Here is a 15,782-nt window from a genome sequence, read left to right as displayed (position 1 = left end):
TTTTCTGGAGATGTGTTTTTGTATCGGATGTTTGGGCCAATGGGAGGCTTCAAGCTACAATGTATTTTCCCAGATTAAATATATTTAACATATGACAAACCCCAGACAAGGCTTTTTAAAATGTATAAAGAACTGCAGTGTTAGGTGGTTTATTTGCAAACTGTTTTCAATGCTGTCCATTTTTATGGCACCTTTAACAATATTCTTGTTTCCAAAGTACAAAAAAAAAAGGTTAAAAATACTCTAGCCATAACTGAATGTCAAGCAATAAAAACAAATGACTTTTTGTGCATAGATTTAAAAGAAATACAAGTTTTAGACATCTGCATGTAAATGCAATCTCTTGTTTACTGCTTTCTTAAACTTGAGCAACTGATTCCTTATTTTACTACTAATTTAAGGACTTGTAATGGCCTGTAAACATTTTATCTTGCTCTATTCTTTCAACTCTAACTTTGTCTCTGCTTTGGAGTCATAATATTTAATGTTGTTCTGCTCACCTCTATACAGTTAACTTTTTGCTTTCATTCTGTATAGATAAAGTTATACTATAAACAGCCTACACAGTGCAAATATTTATCTGTTTATCAAATACCACATTATGCTGTATAATATCTGTTTTACTATATAATCTATTTTAGACATAGCTGTTTAGAACTAGAGTGTGCTATTTTTGTGTTTTTCTGATGTGTGGTGCTAGATAAGTTACTTTTGTGAACAAAAGCAAACAAACCCCTTTTATTCCTAGACAATACCACCTTTGGGTCTTGTTAATTTCACTGAGTATAACTATATATAAATATATATATATTTGTATATATATATATATATACACCAACATATGCCCAACAAGTACCTGTATCAGAGTACAAGATTTGGGACATGGTTTTCTCTTTAAATGCATAGTATCATTATATAAATTATTCTATAGTATATTTAATAAGGAGAAAATTACTTCACCGGTACAGATACTTGATATCAAATGTAGAATTTTTTCTACATTATTAACATTATTAATTATTAACGTTATTAAAAATGTTCTGTCCAGCTTGTTATCCTTTTGGTTGCTAAAACAGTCTTCCTGTATTGTATCAGAAAAAAGAAAAACATCTAATCTGCCAGTATAAAGTAATTACAATATGCTGTCTGTCTGAAAGGGAGGTAGTTGTTTGGCTTGTTGGGAGAGTTCTATCCTGTCGTCGCATCTGATATTTATAGATGTTATTCTGCTGGGTGCCTTCCTCCCTCTTCACTTTAAATAGGATCTGTACACGCTCAAACTGTGGATGTTACTAGGCCATGCCTACACACTTAACTCCAGTTACTGTAAATAGGAATTTTCTGTAAATCTTCCATGATGGATGGCTAAATTCAGTCCTTGGATATGCTTTATAAATCATGCATACATATCCAAGGACAGCCATTAGCAACTAAAGTTAGTTAAGAAGTGGAATTTGCAACGTTTTGTCAGGTCTGGGGGTTTTGTTTTTATTTTTAATGTGTACCTTAATTTACGTAGTCATGTACCCTTAAAAGTATTCCTATCCCCTGTTCCTTTCATTCTAGATACTGTTTTCATGTTAATTCCTAAAAACTGATGGATATCAAATATCTAACTAAGGAGGTAATTAACCTTTTAAATATTTATTAGAATTTTTCTGTAATATTACTGAATTTATAAGATCTTTAGCAAAGATTTTTGAGCAATTTATTAAATACAGTGTTTCTGTTTACTGCACTTTTTGATAATAGAAGGTAGTGAATTTTAAAGCCGTGATTCTTGGCTTCCATGCACTGCTTTTATACCCTCAATCCAAGGAAAATATATATATAAATAATTTTTTTTAAACAGCAAACATACTGTTGTCCTAAAAATAAATACAAACTTTACTGCACCGTGGGTATATTTTCATAAGTGGAATGTTTAATTGCAAACACTATCAGGACAATTATAAAAACCTCTTGAAGCTACAATCTTACTTAAATATAAGCCATGACAATTTTATTTTCCCTTGTTGATTTAAGTCACCTTTTGATATTTTCAAAGAGAAAAGGAGTCGCTCTTAAATTTGTATGTACTAACCTATACATAATGCTAGGAACATGTTCTCCCTATTGTTTTAATTTTAATAGTTTGATATATTTATGCAAAACCATTTGGTTAACATATATTCTCCCTGTTTACTAAATGTTCAACGTAACAAGACCAGAATAAATGCTGATTACAAATATACATCGGTCTGAAGATTAAGCACATAGACTTCAAAGACCTCGTTGAGTGATATGCTCAAATTTCTGTAAATACACACAAGTTTAAATGCAATTATACTGTACATGTAAATATATGCTGTCTGTTATGTGTACAGTATGTATAAATTCCTTTTCTAGCCACAATAAAATGTAAGCCATCAAGAGGAATACTAAAGTGGTATTGTACTAAACCTTTGCTAATGATCTTTACCCAATCACTTAACTTTTCACTTTCATGGACCCTTCCCACTCACTCTCACGATAGCCTGCTTATATTCAAGTTTGTTATTTTACTCAGTCCCGAAAAAAGTATTTTATTCATTTTGTAAATATGACTGTAAAAATAAGAGATTTAATGTTGTCTTTTAAATACTCCAATTTTCATTCTAATATGAATGTTGTTATATTGTACTTAGAAACTGTACCTTTAATATTACATTACCTTTATTAAGTGCATTGAACACATCGATTTTAGATGTGCTTTATGTACTGTTATCCTGTAATAAAACTTCAGCTTCTAATGGAAAAATCTGTCTTAATTTTTTATCAGTAGCATCTTGTTTGTTTTTCTGAATTGTGGTTTATTAGGTTTATTCCTTAAGGAATGCACCATTACAAAATTAGGCTGTGCTTCCAAGCACACGTATCAGAGCTGTTTAGCAAATACATCAAGTAATGTTTGGCAGTGGGGAAACAAGACTCCTGAGCACCTTTTAAGCTCCCCTTTTGGCCAACAAGAGCTTTAAACCTCCTCAGAATGAATGTGGATTAATGTAGCTTCCCTCTCCTTGAAGGTGTCGTCTTGTTTGAAATCACAGTTCACTGCATGAAGTGCAAGATAAAAGAAGTCTGGCTTAAGGCCCTCCCAGTGACTTTGGAAATACCACTTCGGGCTAGATCTAAATGAGGATTTGGGTATCAAAATTGAGGTTTTAATACAATTTAGGCATCAAAATTCAAAGTTGCAACTCCCCTCTGCTGTGCTAACTTTGGGAGCACCTGAATGTCAGCAGCATGCTTGGTCTTAAGACTTCAGGCATGTAAAATTCTACTTCTGCGCCTACCCAGAAATGCCTCAGTCTTGACAGAGCTTTAACAGCTCAGTATTTATATGCCTGACCATGATCCAGAAATAGGTATTAGCATTCATCTTTGAAGGACTGTATCTGGAAGCAGCCTACACCTACAGATCAAGTTTACAAAAAAAAGTAGTGGAAGTCATCTCTTTCTTAGAACTGTAGCACTAAGTAGTGTCATTTGTTCTACAGCAGCTCCATGACTAAAGCAGTCTTCAACACACTGAAAATCCAGATTTAATTTCCTCATCCTCAGGACATGATTTCTGCCCAATCTTTCCACTCACAGGAGTTGCTAACCACGAAGATACAGGTTAGGCAACAACTATATAAACAACTAGGTATGTTCAATGTAAAAAACCGGAATTTTTCTGAAGTGAGAGACAAACCAGGTACTCCCATGCCCACCCATAAGGAAAGCTAAACTGTGGGTTAGGAGGTGGTGGTTTTGATCCCCGACTATTTCCCAGAATGGTTGAGGTTGGCAGGGACCTCCAGAGGTCACAAGCAGGGCCACCTAGAGCCAGTTGCCCAGGTCCATGTCCAGGCGGCTTTTGAGTATCTCCAAGGATGGAGACTCCATGACCTCCCTGGGCAACGTGTGCCAGTGCTTGGTCACCCTCACAGTGAAGAAGTGTTTCCTGCTGTTCACGTTTATGTCATGGAAGTAGAAAGATCATATGTAGAAAGTAGCACCATTAAAAAAAAAAACCAGACACTGCAGGTTTTAGAGAGATGCAGACTGAAGTAGGATTTAACCTGCCACATTCACAGTCTGGGGTAAGTCTTCTAATCATTTGGCTTTGTAACTGTTACCATACCTGGGTTTTGAAGTAAGATTACTCCTTACAAGGCTACCGCCAGGACTGGGCTCTCAGTGGATCCAGTAGGGACATAGAAACCTTTCTGCTTCTCTGAGATAACACAAACCAAAAAAGGGTAGAATTAAAATCAAACAGTGTTCTTGAAACTGATCTGCAGGCAAGCTAAAGAGACTCCTTTGTTGGTGGGTTTGGACATCATTCTGAATCATCTCAGTATTTTTATGTATTTATGTATAGTGCCCAGTTTTAGTTACAGGACTAGGTACTGTGAACGCTTCAATTGCTTCATGCCACAATCCTCACTTCCCTCTTTGTTTCTCCATCTGTAGAGCTGTGAAGGGGGTCACCTTTTCTTATAACACCAAAAGCAAATGAGTTTCCATCACCTAGACCTACAGGTCCTCAGAATATTTGAATTCCACATTTTACCACACTAGGAAGCCTGATCATCAGAAAAAAGGTTTTGTGGCTCTGCCCCCATGTTAATAGGTGGGATGTGAGCCAGGGAAACTGGAAACCCAGGAGAGGAGAGAAGCTAATAAAGGCAGCAACCTCCACGGGGGACCTCAGCCCTCTCACACACGGTCCCACACCCCTTCAGGGACGAGCCTCCCGGCAGAGCCCCGCCGAGCCACCTCTGCACACCCAGGGCGGGAACTGCCGCTCGAGGCACCCAACATCTGGTCAGGGCCACACCTTAGCGAAGAACGTGGAGTCGGAGCGGAGCCCACAGCGCGGAGAGGCCTTGGGCACATTTCATCTCCCGGCGGGACGGGACGGGACGGGGCCGGCACCGGCACGGGTCTCGGCGGCGGCGCCCCCCCCGCGCCCTCACCCCCACCCTGCAGCAGTGCCGCCTGCCGCAAGATGGCCGCCGCAGCCCCTCCAGCAGCTGCTCGAGCCCACGTTGCCATTGGCCCGCTCGCAACACCTGATCCCGCGCGCCGGGCGCTCTGCTACGCTGATTGGCCAATGCCGTGAGGCAGGCTCACGCGGCAGAGAGACGAAGAACCGGCGAACACGCTTCCCCGAGGGGTCCGTCAAGATGGCGGCCAAAGGGCAGCTGCTGAGCTGGTGAGCGCGTTGACCCCTCTCCCCCTAACCTAGCAGGGCGCGTCTGAAGAGCGGGGGGCGGGAAGGCGTCCCTTCGCTCCCCGCTGCCCGGCCGACAGGAGAACGCGCCGCCCAGCCCGCCGCGCGGCGGGGGCCCGCATGCGCCCGGGGGGAGCGGGGCGGGCCTGGGTTGCCGCGCCCGCCTGGCTCCGCCCCGTCGCTGCGGGAGGGCGGGGTGGCGCCATTTTTTGTCGTTCTCTTAGCTGTGAGGGAGGGAGGGAGGGAGGAGTGAGTGCGCTCTCCCTGGGGGAGGGTTAGCCTGTGTGTTTATGTATGTTCAGACGTGAGGAACAATTAAGTAATACACATCCACGATATGAATTTGGGGCAGTGATGTTTTTCTTTTTTTTAATACGAATAGCCCCACAAAGAAGTAATTCGGCTTTTTAAGCCTAGAGAGGTGAGTAGGTTTTGAATTTGTTTGTGAGGAAGACGGAAATAAATCTTTTCTCATGCCTTTCAGAATAGTTTGGGAAGATTGGCATTGTATCAAGCCTGTACACTGGAAGGGTTATATTAAAAAAAAAAAAAAGTTTAGAAGGTAAGGTCTGTGTAGAAGGCAAAATATCTCTTGTGAAAAATAAAACCAAGGTGGTTGTGTTTTTCTCAAAATTCCAGCAAGTTCAACCCAATGTGTGGTTTTAATTAATGAACATCTGGAAGTGTGTAGTTCCATCAGAATTCCTCTCATCAAATCTAGAATTTATACCCTGTATTAATGAAATGGTTCTTTTTGGACTGCGGACAACGTGTGTTTTGCTATTGAAAACCAGTAGGGAATTAGTATATATGTAACTTCCATAAAGAGGGGATGTGGAAATGCTGTGTAGATAGCCTCTTTTTTTAAAAATAAATAATTATGTTCTTTGTTTCTCAGGGGCAGATGTGGCCTTTAATTGCTTGTGTATTGCAATGTTCTTGTTTTGTGTTTTTGTTTTTTTTTTATTATCAGGGATATTTCACCAAAAAATGGCAGTGAAGTATTTTTCTCACACAAAATTTATGAAAAATATTCATTGGCTCCGAGCCTCTCTGAACTATGGCATTTATCAAACAGGTATATTCTGTTATGTTATAATTTTGTGCTGTTTGTCATCATCCTGTTGATACATAACCTTACTGTTTTGGGGGAAAGCTGCATGTTATCCGGTATGCAAGGATTTGTTACTGACTCCTTGGTCAAGCTTTACCTATTGTGAAACCTCAGAAAGCAGGAAGAGACTAGGTTGGGACCTCTGGTCTTTCGTGTCTTTTGGGGGGTAGAGTGGTATTTTGGGGGTTTGGGGATGGGGTTTGGGTTATTTTTTTGGGGGGTGGTGCTTGTTGTTTTTTGCTTTCTCTTATGTATACCAAAGAGGGATGAAGTTTGACCCACACTGTTAACTGGTCATGGTAAGGATCCTGTAACCCGTAAACCAGACCTAATCCTTTTTAGAAATTAATGCCTTGCTATCTGTCCATGTCTTCTCACTTTGTAGAAGGCTGACAGTAGTGTAGACTGAAATGGTTTTTACTTGTATCTTTTGGAAGTAGCCAACACTGTTTACATAGATCCAACATTGTCTTAGGTGCAGTGGCGATACAATTAATTCTTTGAGTAATGAAGAAACTGTATAGAGTGTTAGCTGAAGAATGGGAAATGAAATTATGTGAACACAGGTGGTACAGGTAGCATTGGTTGTGCAGTTTCGATGTCTTTTTATTTTCTTAAGTTGGGGAAGTAGAATCAACATTTGTTTTGCATAGTGAAAAGCATAGCTCGTGCTGCTGGATTTCAGAAGTTGGAGGACTGTATTGAGGCTATTGGGTTTTTTTAAGAAGTCATTAAGCTGGTGGGGAGGTACAAGTGACAAGTGTCTCACGGTGGATGAACATTCACACCACAAAGAATGCGGATGGGAGACCAAGGTAGCTACTGTGCTCTAAGTGGGGAGTTCAGCATGTGGAGAAATAATTTGTTGTAAAGGGGAATTACTGTATTTTTATGAACTGATGCTGAGAAGGCGCATTTGAAGGGAATACCTCTCTACATCACGTGACTCTCTATATCCCACATCTTTACCTAGAGAAGGCTTTTCTGGTTCATCTCTGTTGGAGCAACTTTCCTTGAACTGGCAGAGATGAGCACAGCCCTCACAGCTTGCTACTGGGTACTCTGGATATTACTGTAGGATTCTTCCTTTAGATGATGTAGAAAAAGGGTTTCTGGAGTAGACATGACTGCACTCAAGAGTGGAATTGTGTTCAGTTGTGTATGGTAGAAGTGGGTTTATAGCCAGAAAAGAGGTTGCAACCAGAAAAATTCAGAAATTGATGGAACTGGGTTGTGTGGCCATAGTCAAGAGGAAGAGAAATGGAACCTATTGGGGCAAATATGAAGGTAAAAACTGGAGGAAATTTGTCAATTTTTATATTGGTTTCTGATAGATATTTACTAAAGTGTATGTTCTCTCACCATAGAAGCTGTGAAGGCAGGTTGCTGATAAAATGAAGGGGAAAAATTTAAGCCGTCAGCTCAAATAAAGCATAATGCTGTAAATATGGACAGAAAAGCTCTGTCAGATTATTTTGGTTTGCACCCCGATGAAGACTGTGACAGCACTGCATACTGAAATGATCTTGATGTGCTGCCATTTCATTCAGTGCTGAATATAACCAATTTAAGCTGCTAGAATTTCTTGATGTTCCTACATTGGCATATCTGAGTCAGCATCTTGTTGCTGCTGCAGCTTAATTAAATTTGCCAGTTTGTGCCATGAGGATGGACACATTCTCATATTCAGAGAGACAGCTGTGAAGTATTATTAAGAACTGTGGACGTGATACTGCTGGGTTTGAATAACACTCGAGATGTTTTCTACTGCTGAAATCGTATCTTAAAAATATGCTTTTTCCAAGATCAGCAGTTAATGTTCATTTTGTTAACCTTAAATATTTTCTCTCTTAAGAACAGTTATTTTAAATAGAGCAGGGCTAAAATGGCCTTCATATACTGGAGTTGTTTTAAGAACCAGCTTTATAATGTTACTTCTTTGTTGTTGTTAGGGCAGCTAGGCCCCTTGCCTTAGCCCAATATTATTTTTGGCAACTGATTTCAGCATTGTTTAGAGTAGAAAATGAAACTCTCGAATTGTGTACTCTGTTTTTAGGAATTTCTTCATTGAAATCTGGAATTTCTATTGTTACAATTAAGTAGTTTTAATTTACTTCTTTTACAGTGAAAGAAAGGCTTTTTCTAGTTAAGTCTTACTCTTTTACTATCATAACTTTGACTCATAAGTTAGACCTTTCTAAGTGCAAACTGTTTCTGAACACCAGCCATCAGTGAATGACGAAATGTTGAGACTCTTTATCTTTTCATTAATGTTTCCAGAACAAAGAATCAGTTTCATATTTCACTTGCCACCTCAATATTGAGTATACAGACTAATATATACACTAATTCGTTTAAAAAAAAAAAAAAGTAATTTTTTTTTTTTCCATCTTTAAACTTGTGGCAAACCTGCTGTTGGTACTAAGGGTTAGTCTGATCGTCCAAGTGAAGTTTCAGAATAAGAAAATTCCTATGACATAGACTAGGAATTGGAATAGTACAGTATCTCACAGTGCATTTTGCTGGATTTGAAGTTTAGGCTTGCATGACTGCCTTTTATTAATTCTGACAAATATTAATATTTATGTGAGAATTGTAAGTTCTTTCATTTATTACTTTTCTTTCAGAGAGGCAAAGAAAAATGTGGCGGCATTGGCAAACTCTTCAGAAAACAGACAGACTTGTAGCATGCAGGCTGCAGACCCAGTTGAGGTGGAGGCTAAAAGCACAACTGACGATCATCCTTTTCCAGAACCTAGACTCCCCTATCCATTTACCTCTTGTTTGACTGAGAAGGAGCAGAAAACATACTTATATCTGATGACTAAGTACTCAAAAAAAATAAACCATTTTCAAGTTAATGCAGCAAGTCAAAGAGAGTTATTCACGTATCTGGTAAGTGTGCATATATGTACATATGAACATCACAGAGGGAGTCATACAATTTTTTTGTTACAAAGAGTTAAGGAAAAGGCAGCAAAAATATTTTTAAATTCAATTTGTCGTATTTTCCTTTTAACATAGTATTATGAATGGTAATAAAGGTTTAAAGTATTCAGGATAACATTTTTAATATAAATTGAAAATGTATTTGGTTATTTCATTGAAAGTGGATGGGGTTTTTGTGGGGTTTTTTGTTTTGTTTTTCAGTAGTAGTCTAAACAACTGATGGTAAGCATAGATCTTTGATAGCTGATCAAACACCCACCCACCCCCCAAAAAACCCACATTTCTTTAGGAGAAGGAAGTTAAGAGTTGACCTTAATGTGATTTTAGCATTTCATAATGGCATGTAGCAGTCTTGTATAATGTTAGGAGATGGATACATTTTGATGTGATCTTTGACAGCACCCTGTAATGGGAACTTTCTTCATTAGCACGAGGGGACCTGTGCGTTCACCTTCTATGCTTGCCACATCAGTGCTTACGGGAGTAGAAAGGCACAGGTTCACACTTGCTGCTCAGTCTCAGCAATGTTGTTTAAATAGTGAAAGGCTATGTCTCATGTTGGTTGGAAGTATCATTTTAGTTGAATCCTGTGTAATGTAATTAATCAGCACGTGTTTTTGAGCCATTGCATTTGGTTTCCCATGCTTCCTTGTTCATGCTAATTCCCTTATTTTATGCTGTAATAATGGGAATGTCATTCCCAGGCAAATCAGTACCTACTGCGTTGTTGTTACTTATAATTGCTTATGAAGTCAGAGCTCAGATATCTTTGTGGCTCTGTCATGTAAACTTGCTCCAACAATGTCTTGCAACCTTGCTTTTTATAAACCACCAGCGTATGATCAAAAGAAGCTTGCTGTTTGTTGGGGGGTAGTGTTTTGTTGTTTTGGGATGTTTTTTAAGGAAATGGGCCTTGCAAAATATTTTTTTACTTAAGTGAAACTCTGAACATATGCAAAGACTTGCCAAATCGAGCAGCAAGAGGAACCTGTGCCCTCCCTCATACCATCACCTGTACTACCTCTCTGGAAATTTTGCTGATTACATACCTAGCCTACAGGATTCCATTCTGTCTTAAAAAAATAAATTTTTCCTTCCCCCCAGCAAATGAAAGAAGTAGTAAACAATGAAATTGCAGAATTTATGAAATTTGCCCAGAACGCTGCAAAAAGCTGCGCCCAAGATTATGATGCCATCTCTGAAGATGCACTATGTTATACTGAGGTAATTACCAATACTGTGTTTAATTCCTTCTCTTCTTAAATAATCATATTGGAATCGTGATTGAGATACATAGGCACTGCTCACACGATCTGATGTTCCCTGAACTTCTGCTCATTCCACGTTGGGATTGAGATATGACAAGTTGCCATTTCCTTTATGCTGTGCAGCATGGCTTGGCCCACAGTTTATTGTAGCCAATAAGGTACGATATAAGTGAGGTCACTGAATACAATACTGTACAAAGATTTAATCATCAATTAAGTAAATGACATCTTTATATTTGGGAAGGGAGTAATTGCATTTTAAGTATGCTTTTACATTAACAAGCTGCTCCCAAATATACACTACTGGACAGAATGTTAAGTTTTCCTCCACAGCAGCATGTTACAAAGTCACTGTAATCAGAAGTTACTCAGGCTTTAACCATAATCATCTGCAAGTTCATGCTGTGTTACATATCCACTTTGATGATTCTAAAATCAAACATGAATGCAACCTTATATATTGTTCTTGGTTTAATAGCACATTTCGGGAAAAGAATTCCAGAGTACAGGTTCGTTAAACTTTCCCATCAGTGGGTTGACTTGCTCTTGCTTGTTTTCCCCATAGTCTCTTGCCTTAACTGAAATGGCCTACTTATATACTTTCTGTTAAAATTTCAATCTTTCCTAGTAAGTGCTGCATCACTTTCTTTTACAGAATAAAACAGAAAAATAAATGTGTTTACTAGAGAGTAGAGCATTTAGTTAAATTCAGAAGGATTGCTTCTATTTCACCATAACACTTTTTATTACCTGCATTTTCATGCACAAGATAAATGTGTTCTCCCGTTAACACACGGTTTGGGCACACGTGAGGACAAAAATCTTGCTTTTTTTCCTAAAAATTGGGATTGGCTTTGTAATTTTTTATCTTACACTTGTGTCTGTTTTTCTAAGTGATATTGTCATCTGGTCACAAAATGTATCTCCAAACTTGAAGTCCTATTTATAGTTAAGTTGGTATCCTGAGTTAAAAATGAAACAGAGGCACATATTAAACAATACTTGCAGAAATAACTCGTTCTAGTTACTAAATAAAACATTATGCCTTAAATACATAGTTCAGTTATCAGAAAAAACTATGTTAGGATCTAGAGTTGACATGATAGCAAGTTTCAACACATACGGAATCTTCCTGTGTCTTTACCTTTGTGACTTTTACCCAGGCCTAGTGTAAATTAGGTAGTAACACAAAAAAAGTACTAGTCCCTCTGAAAGTGAAGATAAATAAACTGAAAATAAAATCATTACCTGGTTAAGTACAGTTCAAACTGTACTAAATTTTTTTTTTTTATGATTGGTCTGAGCCTGTGTGCATACATTGTTAGCCTTGCGTATGAAGGGTTGAGGAGAATTTAGAATATGTTTCAGTTCTGATAGCAGTGATTCTAAGGTTATTATAGAGTCGTACTGTTATCTCTAAGTTTTTAAACACTGTCTCTAACTGGAAAAGTTGAACAAGTCTGTTAGCAGTAATCTGCTAAATATATCTGTATTCTCTACAGAAAGTATATGTAAATGCAACTTGCAATTGCAGAAAAAACTTTTCTAAATGAAATTCTTATGAAAGACACAAATGCATAAACTATTTTTTCTTTTTATGTTAGGAATTATTCCGTGCTTGTATTGGACATGTGCAAAAGTATCCTGAGTTTTACGTGCTCCAGGAGATCATGAGTATCATGGGAGGAAAGTTTCATACACAGTTGACCTTTAGGCTGGAAAAAAATCTTCTTGTAATGGTAATATCTTACATATACATCTTGTTTTGTTGTTATTTTCAAATAAGTAGAATTACATGTGGATTGTGTTATGCAACGATTCATGTTTTTTGCAAGTATTATTCAGTGCTTGGGTTAGGGGTTATAATTTATAATTAAAATTGTTAATGAAAACATTAATGAAATTATTTTGGTAGTAAGGCTGTTAACACCCTTCGCTGTATGTTTGCAATAAAAAGATGATATTAATATAACACTAACTTTATAATGTACCTCTATAAATTCTTAATATTTTTCATTATAAGAAGTGCAATGTTGGGTCAGCATGATTTCAGTTAAAGCTATTTTCTGATACTGCTTGATTTCTTCAAGGGTACAGCAAGACGTGGTAAAACAGATTTCCCTACCATGCCTGTTCAACTGCCCACAGATTATAAAACTGTTACATCTATTATAACTCCAGAAAAGAAAGCTTCTATTATGCACAACGTAAGTAGCCTTTTTACTGTCATTTTTAAGGCATATTTTGTAGAGAAGACCAATGTGGTTCTTTTTATGTGGCAGCATTAAGTTTCTTCTCTGTCCCCCATCCCGTTGTGTCGTGTGTGTGTGTCCGTCCCCCCCCCCCCCCCCAAATCTTACACATCTTGTAGCATAGGAACATATACTGTATCATTATTTGTTTAGTATTTCATTTACAGCAATCACACTGCCCTCTTCAAAAGTTGGGTTATTACCTTTTGGACCTAGTGCCTCTTGAAAGGACTTCCTCTGTTCCCTCAATGAAACATTAGAGAGGTCCTTAAATTGGAACACACTGTCTGTGAAATCTAGGTAGAATTGTTTATTACAGTGGTGTTCTTTTTAAACTTCGCTTTGCAATTTCTAAGCTGGCCTCTCTGTGTGTGAGTGTGTATACATACATATGAATGCATGTAGGTGTAAAGGCTTCCGATTTAAGAAAGAAGTCCTGAGGGTAAGAAGAAATGCTTTAGACTGTCTAGTTTTCTGAAAAGTCGATTAGGTTAGCTTACCCTGGGAATTTATTTTGCTAAACAGCATAAACTCCATTTCCGAGTTGAACAATTTTTAGATTCCATTCCACCTTACCATTAAATATCTGATATTTCTGTTTGTGTTCTTCCACAGACAAAATCAATGAGCTTTTCATTCTATAGAACTCGTTTTTTCTGCCTGTTTATTTCAGATAATTTGTTATCCGCTAATTTAAGGAGTTTGTTCACATCTCAAAACCCAAACTTTCAACAGAGGCACTGTGATTGCAAAGACACTTTTGCTTAAGAAAGTAGCAGAGGTGACACATGAGAAGGATACATACCTCAAGAGATGTTATAGCTATAAACAGAGAATATTTCTGATGATGTCTCAGGTGGCAGAAAAAAGAACATAGCTAGGTTTTTCTTATTTCTCTCTCATGGTCCTCAGTTCTGGGCTTCCATTACCTTCTTAGTCCTTGATGTTCTCCTCCCACCTTGTGAGCATTCTTAGCTGCTTCTCATTGGAAACCTGTACTCATAATGTTTAATAATTTTATAATTTAAATTCTTAATTTGTATTCTTCATGTCTTTATATTTGTTTTAAGATTCTTTATATGTAATCTATATTCAAACAACTGCGCAGTTTTAACCATATTTTAATGTTAGATGTCTTTATTGTGCTATTACTTAACTCATAAGATCTGTAATATGTGCGAGTGAATGTTTTTTTTCTTCTGCAATGCACTCCCATATTTCATAATCATCTAAATTCCTATTCAACCTAGTAATTCAAATTAATAGGAATGAACTGAAAGATACAAGTTAAGAAGATATATTTTTCTCATGCTGCAAGGTGGATGTATAAGATTCAGCCAGAAACGTTCAGGGGAATTTTTTGCTTTTTCATTTGATTCTGAAGCCTAGCACGGTGGTGATATTTGGGCATTTGGGGGCAGAGGGGGTTAATCTGTGTTTGTTTGGGTTTGGGGTTTTTCTTACGAATTTAAATTTATGTGTGCCTTTCTTAAAAGCCTTTAAAAATTTAACTTTTTTTCTGTTTAGGATATTAGTTCAGATTCAAATGCAGAAAAACTTGCTTTGAAATACTGTCCTCAAGTTGTTTTAAGTAATCAATCATTATTTACTTTACTGAATAATCATGGACTAAACTACAAGGAACAATGGGAAATTCCAGTTTGTATTAAAATGATCCCTGTTGCAGGTATAGTATGTTTTTGTTATAAAAATTACTTTTTTGTCTGCAAAGACCTTTATATATTCTCATAATCCTTTTCAAGTTGACTGAAGAACAGGAAATTAGAAAATCCAGTAAAACCAACTGCAGGAAGGTAGGAGGTAGTCTGGTTTAGTTCACACAATAATAGAATAGTTTAATTTTGGTTTTATTTGAAAAAGAAAGAAGCTAAGGTTAATGAAAATCATAATTGTAATTATAAGCTCAGATTTTTACCTTTTCTGAAGAAGCAGCGCTCTAGAATGCAGCTGTAAGAAAATAGTTTCTCTTAAGTACTTCAATGTTTTTAATGTAAGGAATCAAACAAAGTAATAAAATGTGAGTTATTTAGTTCACACATCTTAAAGGGCAGAATTCTGAAGTTAATAGTTTTCAGCTGTTGGCTGGTAAGGAGTCAGGGACCTTTGTGTTGTAAAGAAAAATGTTTAGTTCAATCGAAGTTATTGTAAAAAATGAACTTAAAAAAAGCCATTGCTGTAGTTTGTCCTCTGTTTTCAAGGAGGAAAGCTGATAGCAAGGTCATTTCGTAGTTTTCTACACCTTGTTCCACCTTGTTACTGAGAATAGTAACAATCTCTAGAGGTATCACCATTAACATTGAATTTGGACATACAGGTATTTTCCACTTGGGGGGAAAAAAATATCAGTTAAATGTCCTTTTGCTTTTCAAAACTGTAAGCTCTGATTCTTGGAAAGAAAACAACTGCATGAAGCTGTTAAAATTATCAAGTGAACGGATTTCAATAAGCTAAAAAAGAGAAATTCTGAAGTTTTACGAAAAAACAAAGAGCAAACATTTTCTGGGATTAAAAGGACCTATTTACATCATAAAATAATGAATAAATAATTAATGTCCATGGAGATCACTTTTCCCATTTGCAACAAAAAATGTTTTGAATAAACTGATTAACTCATCTGAATGCTATACTCCTAGTTGTCAAGCACTCCATCAGTAATATGAATATAGATTTCCTCTCTTGTTATGGTTTTGGCTTGTTTTTTTGTTTGTTTTTGTTGTGGGGGGGGGGGGTGTAATACACTAGGGTTTTTTTCATGATGAGTATTTATAATGATTGTTGTCTTGGAATGTCTGTGTTGTGTGTATTTCACACAAATTTGTATAGTAGACTTCTGGATCGTAGTAAATAAGCTGTCGAATATCTGCAAACCTCACAAATTTTGCACTTTCCTACGTGAAATTAAATTACTTTATCTGTAAAGATATGTCTGACTCCCT

General features: G+C 37.2%; 1 protein-coding gene across 3 annotated transcripts in view; it reads left to right on the top strand.

Moving 5' to 3' along the window:
• The first annotated feature begins 5,149 nt into the window (after nt 1-5,149).
• Nucleotides 5,150-15,782, top strand: part of ICE2 (interactor of little elongation complex ELL subunit 2) — a 29,049-nt gene continuing 18,416 nt past the window's right edge. Inside the window, exons 1-7 of one of the 3 annotated variants that reach the window (XM_076348369.1) lie at nt 5,150-5,224; nt 6,216-6,320; nt 8,984-9,251; nt 10,410-10,529; nt 12,178-12,312; nt 12,664-12,780; nt 14,353-14,512. In XM_076348369.1, the coding sequence (XP_076204484.1) occupies nt 5,196-5,224; nt 6,216-6,320; nt 8,984-9,251; nt 10,410-10,529; nt 12,178-12,312; nt 12,664-12,780; nt 14,353-14,512 (934 nt within the window). In that variant the 5' untranslated portion in view covers nt 5,150-5,195. Of the gene's footprint in view, nt 5,225-5,534; nt 5,664-6,215; nt 6,321-8,983; nt 9,252-10,409; nt 10,530-12,177; nt 12,313-12,663; nt 12,781-14,352; nt 14,513-15,782 lie in introns of those variants that run through there. The other 2 variants (XM_076348370.1, XM_076348371.1) reach the window with 2 other exon arrangements.

This window comes from Aptenodytes patagonicus, chromosome 10, assembly GCF_965638725.1.
Source record: "Aptenodytes patagonicus chromosome 10, bAptPat1.pri.cur, whole genome shotgun sequence".
Classification (NCBI taxonomy): Eukaryota; Metazoa; Chordata; class Aves; order Sphenisciformes; family Spheniscidae; genus Aptenodytes; species Aptenodytes patagonicus.
This window is presented reverse-complemented; position numbering and strand designations above follow the sequence as displayed.